This window comes from Diabrotica undecimpunctata, chromosome 1 (assembly GCF_040954645.1).
Source record: "Diabrotica undecimpunctata isolate CICGRU chromosome 1, icDiaUnde3, whole genome shotgun sequence".
Taxonomy (NCBI): Eukaryota; Metazoa; Arthropoda; class Insecta; order Coleoptera; family Chrysomelidae; genus Diabrotica; species Diabrotica undecimpunctata.
In genome coordinates, this window is record NC_092803.1 from 164,101,130 (window position 1) to 164,124,457 (window position 23,328).

A 23,328-nucleotide genomic window follows, 5' to 3' on the forward strand; every position below is an offset into this window, starting at 1 on the left:
TTTCGGAGTACGGTACGTGCGACAGTCAACTGCGCATAAGTAAGAGAGGGTGGTTTTAGTTGGTAGGTAGGATAATAGATACCTAAATCTTTGGAACTGCTATCTTTAGTACTTTAAATTAAACTAAAACCCAAATTGTAGGGATTCAACATGGAGGTAGCATAAAAAAATTTCAAAACCCCCCCCTAAGACAAATTATGGGTGCGCCACTAAGGAGGGTATGGTTTAACTACATGTCCACATTTTGGAAACATCGGTAATGATTTTGTAACATATCTACAATCAATAACCATAGGGAAAATGTACTATCAAACCCATCTATTTCATTTTCCAAATTCGCTTTTATTGCTTAATTATCTTTTTTCTGAGATTTAATAACTTCAGATGGAGTAAGATATTCTCCATAAGGAATTTCTCTCACTATTAAGAAAAACAATTACTTTGCAACCTCGTAGTACAATATAAACAACAATGGATGTTGCTCTTAACCCGTATCTGACATGCGCCTTAGCCACGTGGTACATCAAACTTCATTTTTATTGGTTGTCGTGGACAATTCAGTGTTTACACCGAAATCAGCTGTAGCATATAGTATAGAGCCGAAGTCACTGTGACGTATAAATCTCAAAATCGTAAAACATGCGACTTTTAGGGATTTGCATTTAGATGCCTGATTTGCAAACTATTCCCAATCAATTACTAACTTCACCACAATTAAACTATTCACTAAAATCTGTCCATCCTTTTTTAGGTTGGATGCATCGCTTTAATCTAACTAAAATAAAATTTCGTATCTAATTTTCAGTATATTTTGGGTTTGTTATAATAATTATCTCACAATATGTATGCTTTTATTGTTTTAATATCCTAATCAGTAATAAACTGATATTACCTTAATAATAATAAAATAGGAAGAGAGTAATTACAATCTTATAGTGTTTAAAATTAATTGAGAATACCTGTGTTTCCCCTATATTTTTTATTCATGTACTAATCCTGACTGTTTAACCATGTTATAAAATATACTATCTGTATTTGTGAGTAAATTTTCAGGTGTATCGAATTCAAGTAATTCTCCCCTGTCTAGCACCATTATTTTGTCATATTCTAAAATGGATTCAAGTCTATGGGCAATACTAAGTATCGTAGAATTGTGAAAATTTTGCCTTATAATACTGTAAATAGTTTTGTCAGTTTCTGGATCCATATTAGCAGTCGCTTCATCCATAATAAGTATAATATTTTTATGTAGAATAGCTCTTGCTAGACAAATTAGCTGTTTTTGGCCAGCACTAAAAGATAATGAATTGCTATTAACTAATTGGTATAAATCATTAATATAATTTTTTATGCCAACTTTTTCTAAGCATGTCCAAATATCTTCATCCGTAAATTCGTTAAACGGATCCAAGTTTGAACGGATGGTTCCTGAAAATAAAATAGGATCTTGTGGAATAACACCAATACTTTTTCGTAGAAAATCTAATCGTAATGTCTTGATATCTACCCCATCAATAATAATTCGTCCTCTAACTTCATACAGTCTAAACATTGTTGAGATTATAGAGGATTTACCTGCACCAGTTCTGCCTACGATTCCAATTTTCTCTTTGGGCTGAATATTAAAATTTAAATTATTTAAAACCAGTTCATTACTATTTTGATATGATAAACAAACCCTCTCATAGACAATAGAACCTTTGGACGGCCAGTTATCCAATTTTTCGCCTTCGCTTTTTTCTTTTTTCAGTTCGGTATATTCCAGAAGTCGTTCAGTCGACGTCATTAGGTTTTCCAGTTCTGCCCACTCACGAATACCCCACTGAATGGTACGCCCAAGGCCAAATACTTGTGTAAGAACCAAGCCAACCTCCCCGGCAGTCGAATCTAAATTGATAAAAGATTGTAAAATTAAAATAAAATATAGAGTTTTAGAGAACTTTTTAACACAGTAAAAGTTAGAAAAACATCATACCTAGGCCACATACTGAGAAATAATAAGTACCAATATGCCCAACTTATAGTGAAAGGAAAAATCGAGGGAAAGAGAGGCCTAGGAAGGAAAAGACTATCGTGGCTCAGAAACATCCGACAATGGACAGGGCTAAATTTTGAACAGCTAATAAGAACAGCTGAAGATAGAGAAGAGTTTAAAATTGTAGTAGCCAACCTCCATTGAGGAGAGGGCACTTTAAGAAGAAGAAGAGTTTTACATAATAATATTATTGTCGCATGGCAGCTGGATGAAGTTGAGTGTGCAAAATATGAGGACTGCATTTTGTAAAATGGTTATATTCTAAGAAAACTTTACAAGTTAATATTTTGTGCGCTATATATAGACATTGTGCAAATGTATATATATATATATATATATATATATATATATATATATATATATATATATATATATATATATACATACGAGCCCCAAACAACTAAATGTTCGGACAAACGAACAATTATTAAAAACGTTCATCTTCACGATCATTTTTATTGAACCAAAGAACGAGATCAATAATGCATTAAACTCTATCATTAATAACAAAATATTGACATGGCTCGGTCTCTATACACTTTGAATTGTAGCGTTAGCGACAAAATAAACAAAAGTGTTGCATAACATCGTGACAACTAAATGTTCGGACAATTCAAGAAATTTCTATTTCAATATATGGTTACATCGTCACACGCCTTTACAATTGCGGCAATCCTGTCTGACATTGTTCGTACTAAGGATTTACACAAGTCATGGTGGAAACTATCCCATAATTCACCTAATTTACTCTTCAAATCGGCGACGATTCTCTGGGGATCATTACGCAATTTCTGTTTTATCTTATGCCACAATGTCTCAATAACATTAAGGTTTGGACTGTTCAAAAGCAATGAGAGGACTTTAATGTTATTATCTCCAAACCATTTTTAGTTGTTTTAGTTTTATGGCATGCAGTACCGTCCTGCTGGAATATAAAATTCAAATCCTGGTAGAGATCGTAAGCACTTGGCGTAAGACTATTTTTCAAAATTTCTTGACATGCAGCCCCAAATCATAATTGCTTTGGGAAACTTCACAGTTGTTTTGATTGAGGGAATATTTATGGAATGCATCATATTGAATTCTGATAACCCGTTTTCGAAAGTCTCCCACGCATACATCAAATTTGTATAAACATCACTCTGAACCAGTCATCAACGGTTCATGAAAACTTTAAGCAACCGCTTTAATTTTGCAAGATCGAAGACTTCATGGACCATTGATGACTGGTCCAGAGCCATATTCAGTGACGAATCGAAATTTGATGTTTGCGTAGGAGACTTTCGAAAACGGATTAGCAGAAGTAAAAATGAGGTATTCCAGAAACGGAATGGTGCGTATTTGGTATTTGGGGGTACGTTTCATCAGCTGGTATATGAAGTGGTGGAAGGCACAAGTAACACAGCAATTAAAGAATCAAGAAATATTTTAAACAATAGTCTTGTACCAAGTGCTTACGATCTCTACCCGTACTCGATCTCGTTCTTTGGTTTAATAAGCAAAGTTGTAAAGATGAAAGTTTTCAATAAATTTTCGTTTGTCCGAACATTTAGTTGTTAAGGCTCGTATAATCACACATTTAAGTACAAGAACAACTACTTTTACTCATAAACTATTTTTCTCTACTGATTCTACTGATTCATAAAATGCTGTATGGTTAGGTGAAAAGGGATTGTGTGGGGGAAAGAAAGGAGTTAGCATGTGTTAACATTAACATAATATGTCAGCAAGATCATTTTCTTTGTAACTTTGATCTTAGATTTAAGAATCTATAACTATACATAAAAAAATAAGTATGATATTTAAGCTATAGTTGTCAGTCCTCATAGTTTGCATACTACTTCTCGCACTTTATCTACTGTGTAACTTTATATTCTTTGTTTCATTTATTTTATTCATCTAATTTTCGCTTTAGCAGTTACAGTTTATACCAGAAAGTAAAAATTACTAAAAAGCACTTGTTAATTCAAGAAAAATATATGCCAGGATGTTTTAATTACCTATTAAATATTTTTTATTTATATATCTTACTTTCACCGGTCAAGTCCTCGAACTAATAGAACACATTGAAGAGGGCTTTGAAGAAAAACTTGTAACTGGGGCTGCTTTCCTATATTTGACAACAGCCTATGATACAATAAGGCACAAAATATTACTCCGCAAATTATACGACACTCTCAATGACTACCATCTGGGTAATGTCGTATATTTCTTACTGCAAAACAGACGTTTTTACGTTATGCTGGAGGGTAAAGTAAGTAGGGGGAGAGTTCAAAAAACGGCCTCTTACGGGGAAGTGTTTTAGCACCAATGCTCTTCAATATATACACAAACGACCAACCTACTTCGACCGAAACCAATCACTTCGTCTATGCTGACGATCTTGCAATATGTGCTCCAAGAAATAGTTTTGAAGAAGTGGAGGAGAAACTTAAAAACAATGACAGCGTACCGTTCGCGTCATAAAAAACTGGTACAACTCTTATTACCGAAAATCATGTTTTTCAAGTTGTGTAAGTTGATCTTGTCACATGTGTCATTCTAATTTCTAGGGCACTGTTGCCAGTTCAACGAAAATATTATATGAAATCAGCTAAAAACAGGGCTGTGTGACAGACCGCCAGTTTTGAGTATTCTAAAAACTAAAACATCGAGCATTCTCGATCAGTCAGTCACATTAAATTTGTTTAAACATGCATCCTAAAAAATTTTCATATTAATTTTGTAATTTTTCAGTATCTCAATTAAGTACTCATACCTTGATTTGTGTTTTATTATAATTTATAAAAATATTTCAATTCAAATATAGTGAAAGATAAAATCAATCTAGACATAACTTTAAGTTATTATAATAAAACAGTGAGGTATTGGATTGTAACTGTCACTTTATAATCTACGTAGGATAAAGTATAATGTTAGTTTTTGTTAATGTTATCGTTCATATAATAAATAATAAATTAATCTTGGTAGTTGGCTTGTGACTAAACTTATTGATACAAAATACAGTTCGTGTTCGGTAGGTAATTGAAGTAAAAAATTAGGTACAGTAGATGCATTCCAATGTTCCCTGTGCCAATAATCTAGGTTTAAAGATCCTTCAAATATTTTGGATATTAGCTGAACCCTATCTCTGGTTATTAAATTTATTAAATACGGTTTTTTGTTGTTAATGATAAAAATAATACCTATCTAATAATAACTTTATTTTTTTTAATTAGATTTAGTGCAATTCCGTTATCTGTGATGGCAACAGCGAATTAATTCACGAAACACTCTATCCAGTCTGAACCCAGGTTTACATTGGGAAAAAAAAGTGTACCAGTTTTATATGACGGGAAGTGTACCACCTGCAGAATTCCCTGAGACCCAATCCCTCTAAAACCCACGTCTGCGCTTTCCACCTTCGCGCAAACCAAGCCAAGCGAAAACTCCAAATTGCGTGGAATGGTAATACATTAGAACACACAAACCAACCTATATATCTTGGATTAACTTTGAACCGAGCCCTCACCTACAGACAACATTGCATAAAAACGAGAGGGAAAGTAACAACTAGGAACATCATACTCAGAAAGCTAACGGGAAGTAAACGCAAACCCAGCTGCTGAATATGCGAGTCACGTTTGATATTGGACTAAATGAGTTGTGCAGAATAGTAAGGGGAGCATGAAACCAACACCACTCTCAGATCTATATAAAACAGCGAGTTTTGCAGAACCCTCAACACGCAGAGGCGTTGCAGAGCACATAGAAAAAATAAACAGACCGCGGACGAACGGCATGCACTGTACAAAGCTCGAACACCACGAAAGCGACTAAAATCCAGGAAAAGCTTCCTTGGAACAGTGTAGGGTGAACCGCCTGAGTATTTTGAGTATGGGGAAAAATAGACCAAGATGATGTGAACTGTGACTGTGGAGAAACACAGAATATGGAACATCTTCTTAAATGAAGAAATTTTCCTCATCGATGTACCCTCGGAGATTTGTGGCTCGCCAACAAAGATGGAACCGACGTAGTCAGATACTGAGCCTAAATTTTATGTCACATCTCCGGACACGATAAAGTAAAAGTAAGTTTTATTTTTATAGATCGGTCCCAACCATTATTTTTAGTTTAAACCTTAAATTTTTGAAAAAGTTATGGTTACTTAAGGTAATTAAAATTAGCGGAGATAAATAAAGTAGTAACAAACAATATATAGAAAAAGAGCAAACAACTTTTAATACAACAGAAAAAGTTAAAAAGCTAACATATTGTCGAATATAAAAAAAATAAGAAAACTTATCTTCAATCTTAGTAGAAGCAGAAAAGTAAATTTGTATAAATTTATTAAGAGATGTATATGCATTAAAAAGTTGTTTATTGGATCCATACCTGTAGTAAAGAAAGCAAATTTGGCAACCACCGCAACAACAAAAAAGGTACACACTGAATCCATAAAAAATCCTAGAGCTTTACTGCTACATATAGAGAGAAAATGAGCAGAAGTATATACATCCTGATGTCTATCAAATTCGTCGATTAGAATATTTTGTACTTTACAGGCTCGTATAGTAGTGAGACCTTCAAGAGTAGAGTTTAAGTGACCAATCATTGGACTTCTTGCTGAAATAAAAAGATATTATGTTTTAATAATTAATTTTAATAGAAAAAGTTTTAATATACCGCGCTCAAAAATTCCTAACCCTAAACATCGCAGTTTTTTATTTCGTTTCCAAAAAAAATCAGAACAAGGTAATTGTGTCTACAAAACAAAAAGAGAAAAAAAAATTGCAAAATGGTATATTACATAACCAGAGTTGTAAGAAGCTTATTAAATGCGAGGAAAAAAGTTGCAAGGTAATGGTACCTTGCAAAAGGTAATTTTACAAGCATGTAATAAGCTTACAGCTTAAGTTGCGTACTATACTTTTTCTATGATTATTTTTATTTATAAAAATAAAAAGTATAACAAGTAACTTTTATTTATTTAACAAAATTTGGGAACAATTTAAATTAAACATTTATTTATAATAATTAATTGTAAAATTTTGGCAATTATTTATAACTATTTTTCTACTCTCTTACTAGTAAATTGTATATTACCTACTATTTGAATGCTAAGTAAATACATCAAAACAGATACTGACACGTAATGACTAGCACGTAATAAAAAAAAATACGCTTCAGTTCTATAAAAATATGTAATATCACACAAGCCTTGTAAGTCAGTTGGTCGAGTTACCGTGGAAACGAATTAACAGACGTTATTTTGACAGATTAAAAATTATTAATCTGTCATTGTAAATATAGTGGTAATTTAAATACAGATAAATAAAATGAGTTAATCGAATAGTGAAGATGAATTTAGTAGCACACCTCCCAATATTATGCAGTTAGCTGCGAACACTACCGAGAACCTATTACCAGAAAAATCTAGAGGAAGATATGAAAAGGTATATCAGCAATTTATGGATTGGCGTACAACAAATAATGTAAATTCATTTTCTGAAAACGTACTCTTGGCTTATTTTGGAGAAATCGCTAAGAAATTTAAACCATCCTCATTATGGGCAGTATATTCTATGCTAAGAAGTGTTATAACTTTGAAAAATAATGTTAATATTAAAAATTGTTGTAAGCTTATTACATACTTGTAAAATTAATGCGCTCGCCGCTACGCGGCTCGCTCGCGACTTTTTTACTTGCATGTAATAAGCTTCTTACAACTCTCATTATGTAATATACTATATTATATACAAAAATGTTGTTGTAACAGATATGTTTCATTACGCATCACAGACACAAACTCAGTTCCCGTGAAAGTTGACAGTTACCTACTATTTTTGTTTAAACAAAGATGTACACCACATTTAGAACCTTTTATGAAGGAGACTGACTTACAGGTTGGTATTTAAATCTTTGTCTGGTTTCATCGTATGTAGGCCGGTGACCAATGGAGTCAGTCCTAATATCTTTTGGAGGTGCAAAACTTTCATGGGATTTATGTCAGTTTATAAACATGAGATAAGTTTGCCGATTTCGTTTTTATGCTCTATTAATTATTTGTCACAAAAATACGTTAGCTGCTAGCTATCCACGATTTTTTAGATCTCAAGTCAGATTGATTTTTTATTTTTGTTTTTGATATTCAGTTTCTACAAAGTCACAAACACAGGATCAATACTCAGCTTCAAGTACATGTTACGGATATGTCTATATAGTTGGCAGTCTATGTAGTTTTTAAAAAAATAAAATGTGATGTTTTAAATACAAAATAAAAATATTGAAAAAGTCTCACCTGATGCTTCTAATCGCTTTAAACTTCTTCCAGCAGGCATGTAGATCCATCTTAATGTTAGCAGCAGAACAAACATAATAACTATATAAATCCCGAACTGAGGATGGACTGACATTATAAGTATTAAACTTCCACTAATTCTGAATGTTACCTAAAAACAATTTTTTAGCAATAAATAAATTAACTGGGAACTAGTAGTAACACATGATAAGCAATATATTATATTTTTGGTCAGAATCAACCGATAATAATCATCATAGAATTTCTGTGCATTCTAATTGTATTGTTTTTGACGAATCCTTCTATCGATAGATATTACGTCAGAAGTGGCTTACGCTCACATTGTTTTCCCTAGACCTTTTCTCACTACATCTTTCACTACTACTGGTAGAGTATCAATTCCCATCCAAACTTGCTCAACCCTGTCTTGTCTGGTCTTCAATCTCCTCCACAGAATTCCAGACTAACCACTACCACTAGTAGAACATTTTTCAACCAGTGACTGTGTTCATCAATTGGGAACTCACCCTAAAAAGGTTAGAAGAGTCTACCTAATCGGAGCATCTCAAACACATATCCTACCATACCATACCAAGCTCGACAGGTGAGAGAGACTTTCTATAGACAGTTAAACGGCAAAGATTCATAGCGTTATAAGCTAACCCAGGGATCGGTAACGTTTTGAGTCGGAACATTAAAAAGTACAATTTACAAAATTTCAAAGTTTTTAAAAAACCACGAATTTTTTTTTACCAATAATAAATAGTAGTAGTATAGATCATAGCGAAACTCAAAGTCACTCATGGGTCTTAATGTTTTTATTTATCCAAGGTATTTGTATCTCCAGGATATGATATTTTTCTTTCCATCATTATCGAATCTCGACCTCTTTTATCATATTCAAAACCCATGTCATTTAGTAGCTTACAAAATATGGTTTTTGAAAAAGCTGGTAGGTCCTCATCATCATTCACCCTGTTTATTATGCTCTCGACGGTTGGTGGTATGTTTTCCAAACAAAAAATCATGGACAATTCTTAGGAAGACAAATTCGTTAAACTTCTCGTGCTCTCCTAAAACCACTTGACCACTGCAGTGGTTATCGTACAGAGGTGCCACCTGCTTTGATGCCCATGAACGAAAACGATTTAATAATATCGTTTTTTGTGCTTTGGGTTATACGAAATGTCTAAAAGATTAAGTCTATCAATATTGAGACGCCTGCGTAACAGAGTATTTTTATTTCTTTGTTTTCCATTCTGTAGTCCGTACCGTAGTAGTTTGAATAAAGTAAGCAATTCTTTGTAAAGACAATGAACATACACAATATACATAAAAATAAAATACACATACACTACAGCATACCTACATAATATTCAATAAATAGGACGCCAAAAAATCATCACTTTAACAAGCGAATGGGTTTTTTATATCCAAAACTGTACCATTATTATTAATATTATCTACGTAATTAAAGCTCGAATAACGAATATTTAATTACAAATAAATCAATTTACAATAGTTTATACAGAAATAAGTAAAAACACACATTTTGTTTTTTAATCCAAACTGCAATAAGACCATTTCAATTTCATAATAAGTACACATTTGACTAATACAACCCTAGCAGCTGTAAAATTTATCTCACATTGTACCCAACAATACCAAGGAATATAGACGCATAAAGCTGATCTTGTAAGGAAAAGTAATGGAAAAAAAGGCCTCTAGATGATTCCCTATATCCGAAATGGAAAGGTGCAGAAAGAAAAAAAGAAGAAAGGATTGCAAGATTATTTCCAAGCTTCTTCTTCTTCTTAAAGTGTCATCTCCTTAATGAACGTTGGCTACTACAATTGCAAATTCTTCTCTGTCTTATGATCAAAAAATTATGTCAGCCATTTTTTCGAACAGACATTTTGCAAACAACTAAGTTAGGTTAGTAATATAAATAATATAGATAATTAATATAAAAATTACCAAAGAAAGTATATTTATTGAAAAAAATAAAGTGCCACAATTAGCAAATCATTTTTTAAATAGATTATTATTATTATTATAATACCTGTACGAAAAAGAACAACGAATCGGTGTTGTTATGAAATATGTAAGAGTGATATACGCTCTAATAAGAGATGCAGAAATTCAGTATTAGCAGTAAAAACATATCCAGGCGCAGATGTACCAACAGATCACAATATTTTAGTAGGAAAAATAAGACTGAGATTAAGTAGAGTTACAAGGACGAATAAGCAAACAGTTACTATTGATAGAGAAAAGATGTTAAATGATACTGTAAAACAAGAAATAACTAGTATAATAGAACAAAAAATGAAGTTAACATCAAGCAAAGAGGAAAGTACTGAGGAAAACTGGACGAGAATTAAAGACATCTTAATGACTGTTTAAGAAACAAAATTGAGTGCGCTAAAAGCAAGAAAAAAACCAGGGTGGATGACAGAAGAAATACTGAGACTTATGGATCAAAGAGAAGTCAGAAATAAAGATAAAAACGAATACAAGAGGATCCACGTAATAATCAAGCAGAAGATAAGACACGCGAAAACACAATTTCATAGTAAAGAATGTAATGAAATTGAACAATATGAAAAGAAACACGATACATTTCATCTGCACAAGAAATTAAAAGAGGTCGCTGGAAACAAACGGAAACAAGTATCCCAAAGTTTAGAAGACAGAAACGGACACAAAATATTAGACATGAATGAACAGTTAAAAGAATGGGAAAACTACATTTCTGAATTATTTGAAGATTAGAGAGTAGAACACTATACACCGATTGCTATATTAGGTCCATCTATAACAGAAAGTGAGGTTACACGTTCAATACAAACGGCAAAAAATGGAAAAGCAGTTGGCCCCGATGAAGTAAGTGCTGAAATACTAAAGTTTTTGGGAGAAAATGGAATTAAAGGTCTGTGTAATCTCTTTAACAGAATTTATGACACTGGGATATTACCAACTGATTGGTTAAAGTCGACATTTGTCACAATACCTAAGGAACATCGTCCAAAGACATGCGGTGATTATCGGACAATAAGTCTGATGAGTCACGTTTTGAAGATCTTCCTGCGAGTAATACACAGCAGAATTTACACGCTTTTAGAGGACAGAATTAGCAATACTTAATTTGGGTTTAGGAGTGGCTTGGGTACAAGAGAAGCCTTGTTTAGTATACAGGTTTACAATCAATTTTGAAAAGGCTTTTGACAAAGTCCGACATAACAAAATGCTAGAAATATTGGAAACAGCTGGATTGGACGATAAAGATCTACGAATAATTACAAATCTATACTGGCATCAAGTGGCAAGAATAAAGGTTGAACAAGAACTGTCGGATGAAATAAATATAAAAAGAGGAGTAAGACAAGGCTGTATATTGTCGCCTTTACTTTTTAACTTATATTCGGAGGAAATATTTAAGGAATCCTTAATGGAGACAACAGAAGGTATTATTGTGAGTGGAGTAACCGTCAACAATATTAGATATGCCGACGATACTTTAGTGCTTGCTAATTGCGGAGACCTTAAAAATCTAATGAACAAAATAAAACAGACTTGTGATCGGTATGGACTTAAACTCAACGTTAAGAAAACTAAATATATGATAGTTAGCAAACAAAATTATATACAGGATGACGGTATAAAAGTCAGAGATGCCACAATGAACAGAGTAGAGAAACTCGTGTATCTCGGCAGTAATATCAATGAGAGCTGGGATTCAACCGCAGAAATTAAAAGCCGAATAGAACAAGCCCGAGCTGCCTTTGTAAAAATAAGAAACGTACTTTGCAGTCACGATCTTAGCATTTACTTTAGAGTTCGAATGACATCTTGCTACATCTTTCCTGTCCTGCTGTATGGAGTGGAAGCGTGGACTCTAACTGAGGCTATCCTTAAACGCTTGACAGTCTTTGAGATGTGGGTATACAGACGACTACTGAAAATAAGCTGGGTCCACAGAGTTAGAAATGAGGAGGTCCTTAGACGGCTGAACCAAACAACACAACGTCAATATAATAAAGAAACGCAAGCTGGAATACTTCGGTCACATTATGAGGCACCCTGAAAAATATGACCTTTTACATCTGATCATTCAGGAAAAGATCCAAGGTAATTGGGGTCCTGGTAGAAGAAGAACATCATGGCTGAAAAATCTAAGGCAATGGTATGGAAAATCAACTACATCGTTATTTAGAGCTGCTGTCAATAAAGTCACGATAGCGAATATGGTAGCCAACATGATATCCAACGATCGATAACGGTCATGGAACTAGAAAACGAAGAAGATATACGCTCTAAATAATTTAAAAACATTACATATATTATTTTATAAATTTCCTAAACCCTTTATTTCTATATTAAATAAAAAAATTATTTAACAAATATTTATTTATAAATTTATAAACATATGACGTATAATATATATTATACGTCATTGTCAAATCTGTCTGTACGAACATGGCGGTTCATGAAATTAATGTCCTATTGCCAAAACTGATATCATAACTGTCTATGACCACAACTTAATTCTTCATTGTTTGTTCAAATATTTATTTGGTATAAATGGTTTTATTGCAGTTTCATCCATAGTGTTCTAAATGGATTCCAACAGCTTTTATTTTTGTTTCATCTTTCTTTTATATTCATTGTTTTTGATATTTTATTGAGTAATTCTATAGATTACAAAAATTTTAGCACACGTCTAAATTATGATATTTCAAAACTATCTTATTTCCTTAATTCAGTTACTTATTTGAATAATTAGCCCCATTGTTTTTTACCCACGATTTTAATAAGCAATAATTAAACAATTATAAAGAAAACTACCAAAAAACTACAGATTAACAACAAAAAAAATATATTCATAGAAACTTACCGATTTGCATACCCTTATTACACGTGGCAGCACCTCATCAATATTAACTAAATCCTGTGAGAATCTGTTTAAGATGTTTCCAATAAAATGAGTATCAAAAAATGTCATTATAGCACTAAAAATATTTTTAATCATTTCTTTATGAATGTTTACCGATGCTCTTCGACAGAAGTCTAGCATTAGGAAAAGTACTAAAAAATCTAAACTGCTTGACATTACCAGCATGATAGAATAAAGCTTAAATGTGGCAGCTTCCACAGCTTCTGCTTCGCTTATTTGACTTATGTTAAAGCCGGTGGTATTAGTATGAGCTAATTTGTCTTTTAATGTTAAAACGCTTTCTTTTTTGTCAACCCTGTAAAGTAAAGCAAATTTAAATAAATTCATACTAGCTACGCTCAATATTAACAAAATATTTGAAAGACAAACGATCAACATAAGATTACGGGAATTACAGATTTCTGACCATGGGCACAAGCAAAAAAAGGATGACTATAAATGACGTTGACACGTGAGCTAAAAACTAGAATTAAAGATAAATGGAAGGTGAAGAGGGCGTTTATATCCATTATCAGATGTATCAAGATCAACAGCGGAAACAAGAGCAGATACGGCGAAAACAAAAAGACTACTGGAAACAACAGAAATGAAAGTCTTACGAAACAAACCAAACTCTAAGAGACAGAGTAAGAAGTGAGGAAATACGAACGAGATGTGGTATAGAGGAATTAAACGCGTGGACCAAACAGAATGGAATGACAGAAAATAGAATAGCACGAATAGCAAGAGACAAATCGCCAAATGGAAGAAGATCATTGGGACATAGGAGGGAAAGATGGTTAGATAACGTCAACTGAGGCTAAAAACCGAAGTAAAACAGGCATTAACCCTATTTATAAAGTAGGAAGAAGAAGAAGAAGATGTATCAAGTCTAATAGATAGATGTACCTATGTATACTAGTTTTGGACTAGGCTACAGGAAGTGTAGCATGGAAATTTGTGTATAAAAATGGTTAAAATTAACACACGTAAGGACATAGACATAAGGTAGGTGTAGGTAATATGGCCATGTATAGTAATATGGCCATCCAACAAATTTCTTACTATTTTTATGTTTAAACGGTAGAACTCTTGATATTAGCATAGTAATACACATTTAGTGCCGAAATTGTTAAACAGATGGTGCCACATTCTCTATACGTCAGAACCATACACCATTGTTGTGAAAACTCGTCATTGCAGAAGCTGGTTATTAATTTCGTAATTTTTAAAAAAAATCTTAACTGAATCTAGTAGGTAAGTTTTTAATATATTAATTGTACTTACATGTTTCGTATACCCTCAAAATCATGTACATGTTCTTATTTTATTGTATAAATTTTGATTTAATACATTTTTTCTTAGACAAAATATCAAAATACAGTGTTGAGTAATATGGCCAGGTGAAAAGTAGGGTTATATGGCCATGGCCATATTTATCTTACGTGGCCATATTACTCTACAATGCATATTTTGTTTGCTGTATTGATATTATTTCTTTTATTACAGAAATAAAAAATGCCCCAGTATCAGCGCAGGGGCCTACGAGGCAACTGGACGAAGGAAAATTTGTCAGCAGCTTTAAGAGCGGTGGAAAATGGGACCGCAGTTAACACAGCTAGTCGTACATATCACATCCCAAGGCGGACACTTCGACGATATTTAGAAGAGGGAAAACAAGTAAAGTCTTGTCTAGGGCGAAAGACTATACTTACAAATGACCAAGAAGCAGAATTAGTTCAACGTATTGTCCGTCTTTCGCAAATTGGATATCCACTTACTGCAAGGGTACTTTGTAAGTGTGTATATCGGTTTACAGAACTCAATAATATCCCAAATTCTTTTCAAGAAAGCAAAGGAATAGCTGGTCGTTATTGGCTACGTGGTTTTATGAAGCGCAATCCCCAAATCAGACCTAGGAAAGCACAAAACTTAAATCCGACTAGGGCAGAAAAGCTTAATAAATTTATTGTAAAAGATCGTTTTACTAAGCTGGAAGGTATTTTAAGAGAAATGGACATACGTGATAAGCCCGAACGGATATATAATGTAGACGAGAAAGGTTGCAGGTTAACACTTCACCACCAGCAGAAAGTTTTGGCGCAAAAAGGGGCTAGAAGAGTACATGTTGTTGCAAACGAACATGGAGAAAGTGTTTCCATTGTTTCTTGTGGTAATGCTCTTGGTACAGCATTCCCTCCAATGGTACTTTTTAAGGGTAAACGTAGTAAGCCAGAATGGGTTGACTCACTACCTCCAGGTGCTGTTGTTCAAATGACTGCAAAAGGTAGCATGAATATTGAAACGTTTTCAGTTTGGCTTCAACACTTTTCAAAATTTAAGGTTGCTGGTCCATGTATATTTGATGGTGCAAGATGCCATTTGGATCACACTATTGAAGAAACTGCCGAAAGATACGAAATTACTCAATACTGTTTACCTAGTAATACTACTCATGAGCTCCAACCAATGGACAAAGCTGTATTTAGAGCCTTTGAATATTACTGGGATGATGAAGTTATGAAATATTATTCTATTCATAGCGATCGTGTTATTACCAAACAGAGATTTGGGGCAATTTTTTCTACAGTTTGGGCAAAACAATGACACCATCTAATATAAAATCGGGGTTTTCTTCAAGGGGAATTTATCCATTTAACCCAGAAGGTATCCCAGAGATAGCGTTTGTCCCTAGTACTATCACATACCAACATCAGGAAGATAAAGAAAATGTCACATTATCAGAAACTAACGCTTGTAATAAAGCAGATGATTTATCCATGCCATCAACTTCAGGCATTCAACAAAAATATTACCGTTGTCATTCTACTTTGGGATTACAACCGAAAAATAACTCAAAAGAAGTATGTCTGGTCACTGATAGTAGTAACTCTTGTCGTCCCTCTACTTCGGATTTTCAACCGAAGAATCGCCCGGAAAAACTATTTCTAGACACTGAAAGTAGCAACTCTGACTTATCCTTTAGTTTGCATGATTCTAGCAGTAATGAAGTTATTGATTCAGAAGACGATCACAGTGATTTCTCAAACATTTAAAATAATTCATTCACAATTATGCTCGAAACACCTGAAAATGCAACAATAAAGAACGATAACAAAAAGCCTAGAAAACCAGCTATCAACAGTCGAGCCCAAGTTGTTACTAAAGATTTATTCGGTAGATGTATTGGAAAAAGTGATTCAGAAAATATTAAAGCAAATACGCATACTACAGATGGTAAAAGAGTCTCGTCAATGCTACGAAAATTACCCAATCCAAAAAACAAATTTAAGACCTTGCCTGCTAAGAAAAAGGGAACAAAAAAACAAGAATCTTGGTTCTGCAAATTATGCAAGGAAGACAGGATGGTAGATATGAGACTGTATAGCGTACGTAGCACTTATATCCACGAAGAGTGCATGGGTCTCACAGCTAAAGACAAAATTGATACGTTCTTAAGCACCGATTGTGAAAAATAAGACAATATTAAGTTTCTGTACTGTATTTGCTTAACATGTAATAAAACTGTTAAAAAATCTCAAACTATTTTATTCTATTTTGTGTTAAGCTTCATAATTAGATATACAAATTTACTTTCTGTAGAGTGGCCATATTAGCGACACCATGTTTATAATATGGCCAATAGCAGTATTTTTTTAATTAAGTCATAAATATCATATTTTTATCAATTTTTGAAAAATTATACAATAAATATATATTTAGATAACCCATGTAACTATAATAACAGTTACTTTAAAAAAATATATATTTGGCCACAAATACGGACAAAAGTTCTTAAGGTGGCCATATTACCTGCACATACCTTACATACAATACAAATAGACTGAGCGCTGCAATATAGACCCGTTTCCCAGAGCGACAGAAAAAAACTTAAGCGTTCTTAGTACTAAAGCATAACAGTTTATCTCGCGTAAGTTAATGATCTGAGAAATGAGATAATGAGAAAGTCTAAAACCCAACTGGATCGAAGTATTTGGACCTACTACAACAGCAATTTGTTCCGGAAATTCATAGAAGTGCATACAAATTTAGAGATAACCTTCTCAAATTATTAAATAGGAAGACAAAGTGGTCACAACTATTTTGTAGCCAAAGGGATCACTGGATCTGTCACCTAATGATTTTTATTATAGGGATAAGTCAAATCATCCATTTATGGTTATAATAGGGTTACTAATTTGGAATAACTTGAATTAAAATTATTTCCAAATACGTTCCTTTGTGTTTAGTAGTATCACGTGAATTGTGTATGAATCAGAAGCAAATCGTTTACCATGACATTCTTTGTCTCTGTTTGTTTTCATCACAGTATACACAGTATACTAGATGGCTTTTGATATGTTTACTAAAATGTCTACAAACGTCCGTCATGCAAAAATACGTAATATAGGTAATATTAAATAATATTTAATTTATATAAAAAAATAAAAATCAGTGAGAGAATTGAACCTTAATTATACAGGTTCGAAAGCAGAAATAATACAATGTCGTTATCACTTGTTACGTTAAACAGGTTAAAAAAGTTATATTTAAGTTGCTACCTCACTTTTGTTTGATAGTAGCAAGGTCCCCATCCATTAAAAAAATATGCAAGGGCTGCTCACATCTTTTTTCTCTGTCACACTGGGGGAACGGGTTTAGATTTCAGTGGACAGTATAGGTATGTCTATGTGCAGAGGTAAAAATGATAAACTAATAAGATTTACTAAAATATGAGTACTTTGAAGTTAAATGGCAACCAAAGTGATGCAAACAGTATACAATAACAAATTAAATTTAAGAAGATATATCACAGCTTCAAACCCAATCTTGCCACGAGTAAGTTTATTTTATATAAGTAAATTTACTTACTAATATAATCATCTTCTCAGATGTCCGAAAGAAGAATTAAATAAAGTCGAAAGCTAGACAACGTCCAAGAGTTTTACTAAATTCCTAGTCCAAAACTGATGACTGCTACTCCTAATAAACTTGTGTTTTTAACGTTCTTTAATAATAGTATTTCAGTAACAATAATTGTAAAAGTAATATTTTTACTTACCATTTGGTTAAAAGCTTTTCAGAGTAGCTTGTGACAAATTGTGAGCACCCTCCTCCAATGACGTTAACAAGTAGGTACAAAAATCCACCACCAAATAGCACATACTTTGTATAAACATTTATATTAACTGATCCCTTCTTTTTCACTTCACGGTATATTTTTTTCTCTGATCTAATTTGTTCAGCTTCTAATAAATTAGTTTCTTCATCGCAACCATTTTCATTATTTTCTTGATTTATATTTTTTTGTAAATCTTCTGCTGGTAAATTGATGATCGCGTTTAGTAAATATGTATGAGGAATACCAAAATATTTTACTTTACCCTCTTGCATAATCAAAATATTATTCGCTTGTTCGATGTGACTAGATATATGACTAACTAAAATACAAATTTTGTGTTTCAAGAAAGTTTTTATACAATTTTGAAATATATACTCTTGAACTGAAATGTCTAATGCTGTAAGACAGTCATCTAAAAGATATATATCCGCATCCCTATATATTGCTCTTGCTAAATTAATTCTAGCCTGTTGCCCTTTGCTTAGATTCAATCCTCTGTCTGTGACAATTGTTTCATCGCCGTTTTCAAATAAATTAAAATCGTATAGAAGTGCACATGCCTTAATGACCTCTTGATACCTAAAAAGAAAATCTTGAAAATTTTGTAGAAAATGGTATCGATAAAGAGTCTGCTTGTAAAAATATTCAATTACATAATGTTTCTCTATTAAAAGGTAAGTATAGTAAGGTAAATCTACCTATTAACGGCCTATACCATTTCGTGATTAAACCACGAATTGATATAGGAATATTAAAAAAATTATTTTGTAAGTACGTGTAAGTTGGTTAATTTTAATACTACGATGCTTGTGTATCCTAGCAAGAAATTTATTAGGCTCCTTTTTTATGTATAAATGGTGGGAAGACATGTTCTAGCTTTTGTTTTAGTCAGTTCGATTAAATTCGATTGACGACTGCTCTCTGTTCGAGAGCGGTCGTCAATACTTAGTGTTTTGGGTAAGCATTGAGAAATTCATTGGTTACAATATTTGCTTGCAGATTATTACAGAAAATATTTTTTCACCTACATGAAGTAGTTTGTTCATTAGAAATGGTTAATAGTTGTATTGTTTATAAAACCCTTTAGTTTTGGGCCAAAATAAAGTAGAATTTACAAAAATTGATAAGGCCGTTATTAGTGCACAACTTTAGTGGCTAATCTAATTCCGGCCCAATGGGCCGTAATTGCGAATGTTGGTGTTTTTTTTTCAATTCAACTTTTTGTTCTTTAATATCAAAAATCATTAAAAAAAGTAATACTTTAAAAAAAAAAAAGAAAATATTACCAAAAACGTACTAACAAATTCCGTCCCATACTTTTTTTCTAGAAAAGCATAAAAGGAAGTTTACAACTATAAAAGTCAGGTAGTTATTTCTAATGGTAGAAAATTGAAAAAAATCTCGAATTTGTTCCCAAAAAAAATATTTTTTTTTGTAACTTATTTAACTAAAAATATATAGTATGACAATTTATTAATTATAAAAAAACATTAAAATAATTTTATTTTATTCTGAGTGGTATATTTCGCATGTGCCCTAATTTCAGCCTAACCCAAATTTAGCCTGACATGGTACCTACAACAAAGACTCAATTATTCACATTTGATTTTTTTCTAGAATCATGGTCAAAACTAAAAAGTCTAAGCCAATGTAAAAAAATATTCACAAGAGCTACTGGATCGGGCCCTAAACGACATGAAAACTGGCATGTCTACCTATAAAGCATCCAAGGTGTATGGTATAAAAAAAAGTAAATTGAAAGATGTGAGTGCAAAAGTATGTGCACAAAAATATTTCCCGTGACACGCTGTCAGCTTATTAACACCGTAGCAGTGCTTATTTAAAATCTAAAGAGAGCCAATCCGTTGAAGAATGAAATTTCTGGAAATATATAGTATCAACATTTCCTAACCCGGCATCCGAAAGTAATTAACGAAAGTAAAGACGTCGTGTATTGCAAAATCTGACAGCTAGCCGTTCCTTCGTTACAGAGGAAAGGATGAGTAATTTTTCCAAGGAAGTAACTGATTATTTCAGTCAAAATGGCATCACATCCATGTGATGTGTTGGAAGATCCAAGCCGAATAATCAACTGCGAAGAGACAGTCTTTTTCATGGCTCCACAGGATAAACAAGTGTTAGTTAATAGAGGTTCTAAAACTCTATATATCAGAACTACTAACGATGAAAAAGAATGTCCGACCGTATTAACAACAATATCCGCTAGTGGAGATATCCCACCACCAATGGTTTCGTTTCCCTATACGAGACTACCAAAACGTTTAGTTGCAACTATGCCAATAGGTTGGGGTATCGGCATCGAGTTAGAATCTATGGAGAAGCTATGAGCATATTAACGTATGTATTAAAAACGGCATCAGTAGGTGTGGCTAACGATCATACCAATATGGCGGTGGGATCAGGACCTGACTCAATAATATTAAAACTACTATACAAACATAACTATAGTTATTCAGAAGTTTTAATCATATTCTAAAAAAGTGCAATACATTTTTAATAAACTATGATTTATTTATCCCGCGGTAAACACTAAAAACACGACATATACATAAAGATAAATTAATACAGTCAAATAACAAATTGTATCTGAAAGAGACAATAATATAAATAATATTTTAAAGGGTAAAATGAATATACGGTATGAAATAAAAGAAATACGTTTAATAAAAGACACTTAAAAATTTAGTGCAATTAACAAAGTTAGAAAAGTTATTATTTAAAAAACAAAATTGAATATCTTTCGAATATCACAATGGAAATTGTGTAGAAATAAAAATAATTATGTTGCAGTACCTAGTTAATAAGAAATTTTAAGATATTTAGGATGAAGATATTTCTGTATTCTCTAGAATAGCACGATCTACCTTATAAGATTTTTATAAATACTATTAATGTATTTTCTGAAGTACGGGCCATTTCTTTGTTTACATATTTGTATACTAACCTGTGGAACGTTATTCCTGAAGATTTTTGATTAACATTGCTTCTGCTACTGCAACTACGTTGAGAACAAGAAACCATTATTATGCACTATCACAATATAATATTACAGTTTTTATAAAAGTATTATAAAACTAAAAATATTCGAAAAACAACAAACGTAAATAATCATACACGATCTGTCAAAACGATCATAACAATATGGCCGAAGTGAGGTCGTTTTTAGTCACGTGATGCCCTCTCCATAGATTCTAACTCGATGGGTATCGGATACAATAAAAGTGGATGGATGTATACAGAAACGTTTTATGAGTATATTGCAAACTATTTTACATTAAGCAACATTTCGTGTTATTTTTCGATGAGCATTTTGGTCATATATATCTGGGGAGTTTTGTCGTGAAAATGGAATTGTTTTGGTAGCACTGGTTCCAAATTCCATACATATCATGTAGCCGCTTGATGTTGCTATATTCCGACCTGTCAAAGCTGCATGGCGCAAAATAGTTCATGATTTCTGAACCTATTTTGAAAATCAATCAAATGTCCAAAAGCAGGGCTACAACAAAATTAACACCTGTAGTAACGGTTGCTGATGATTTCATGGAGTACCAGAGAAGAGTAGAAGCTGAAAAAATAAAAAAAAAGCAAGGAAAAAACAAAAGCTTGAAGAAAAAGAAAAAAAGCACACAACATCTTAAAGAAAAATGCAGAATCTAATGGCAAGAAAACAGAAAAAATTAAAATTTCGAAAGCTGTTAAATTAAACCTAAACATTGAGAATGAAGAAAGACAAAGAGGAAAGATCGATGGAGCAAATAAAAAAGAAAATGAAATTTTAAACCAAAATGTTGGTTTTGGCAGAAAAACAGGTGAAAGAACTAGAAAGCCGAAAGCTAACAATTCTATGGATTTAGAGTTGGGCGACTACAAACTAGTTGACTACTTCATTGTAGTTTACGAGGAGAAACATTTTTCGGGAGTAGTAGAAGAAATAACACAACATAAATTCAAAATCACAGCTATGAAAAAAAAAATAGGATATAATTGGAGATGGCTAGAGACAGATTATATTATTTGGTATGATCCAGAGGAAATTGTTTGTTTAATTGCACCGTTTAATTACATTAATAAAAGGGGTCTTTTTTCTGTTCCTGAGATAAATAATTTTTAGGTCTATCATAGCTCTTTGCTCTTATGCAATAAATGAAAAAAAAGAGACTTGTTAAGTAACTTATGAAAGTTTTTTTTGTTGTTTTCTTTTTAGTTTCAAAATGTATTACGTATGTACATCTTTTTATTTTATTTAGTTTGTCTATGCCTCTTCTATATAAAAAATATGTTTTTATGCTTCTGTATTTTTTATACCTACCTTGAAAATATTAAAATAAATATTTACATGTTTTGATATGCAGGCCGGAATTAGATCCCCATTAGCCGGAATTACCGAAATTACCACTATTTTTTTAACATAAGCGGGAATTAAAGTTTTTTGCAAAACCTCAAGCAATCAAATTTACTTTAAATCCATTTGTTCTATTATTTTGTTTTCTTTATATGTACTTTTAAAGTCAAGTATTCCTTAACTGGGCCGTTATTTGGTCAGTTTACCTTATTTGATATTTTTTCGTTTTTTTGTTAAAGTTTGTTTAGCAGAAAATGGTTGACTTGAATTAGTGCGGTCGTAAATATTATTACATTTATCTGACTTGACCCATTGTTAAGACCGGTCCGGAGCGATAAGCAAACGAGGTAGACAGAGTTGGTCTTTTGACAATTAACACTGACTAGACGGTACTCCTATAATAAAGCAAAGGATCCACAAAATTTACAATAATTACGACGACAAAAACACAAAAACGGATGTAAAATATATTGCTTTGCCTTATATACCCAAAATTAATGTTTTCAAATGAGTTTTAAAATAAATCTATTTTATTGTTAAGATTATAGAAAAACAAACATTAATAATAATTAATGGTTCTGAAAAG

General features: G+C 32.5%; 1 protein-coding gene across 4 annotated transcripts in view; it reads right to left on the bottom strand.

Annotated features, from left to right (window-relative positions):
- Positions 1–460: 460 nt before the first annotated feature.
- The window catches only part of LOC140432484 (probable multidrug resistance-associated protein lethal(2)03659), a 49,819-nt gene continuing 26,951 nt past the window's right edge, over positions 461–23,328 (bottom strand). Inside the window, exons 7-12 of one of the 4 annotated variants that reach the window (XM_072520400.1) lie at positions 18,317–18,955; positions 13,216–13,570; positions 8,319–8,469; positions 6,413–6,643; positions 1,576–1,887; positions 461–1,428 (exon numbers count right to left, since the gene is read on the bottom strand). In XM_072520400.1, the coding sequence (XP_072376501.1) occupies positions 980–1,428; positions 1,576–1,887; positions 6,413–6,643; positions 8,319–8,469; positions 13,216–13,570; positions 18,317–18,955 (2,137 nt within the window). In that variant the 3' untranslated portion in view covers positions 461–979. Of the gene's footprint in view, positions 1,888–6,412; positions 6,644–8,318; positions 8,470–13,215; positions 13,571–18,316; positions 18,956–23,328 lie in introns of all 4 variants that reach the window. The other 3 variants (XM_072520402.1, XM_072520401.1, XM_072520398.1) reach the window with 3 other exon arrangements.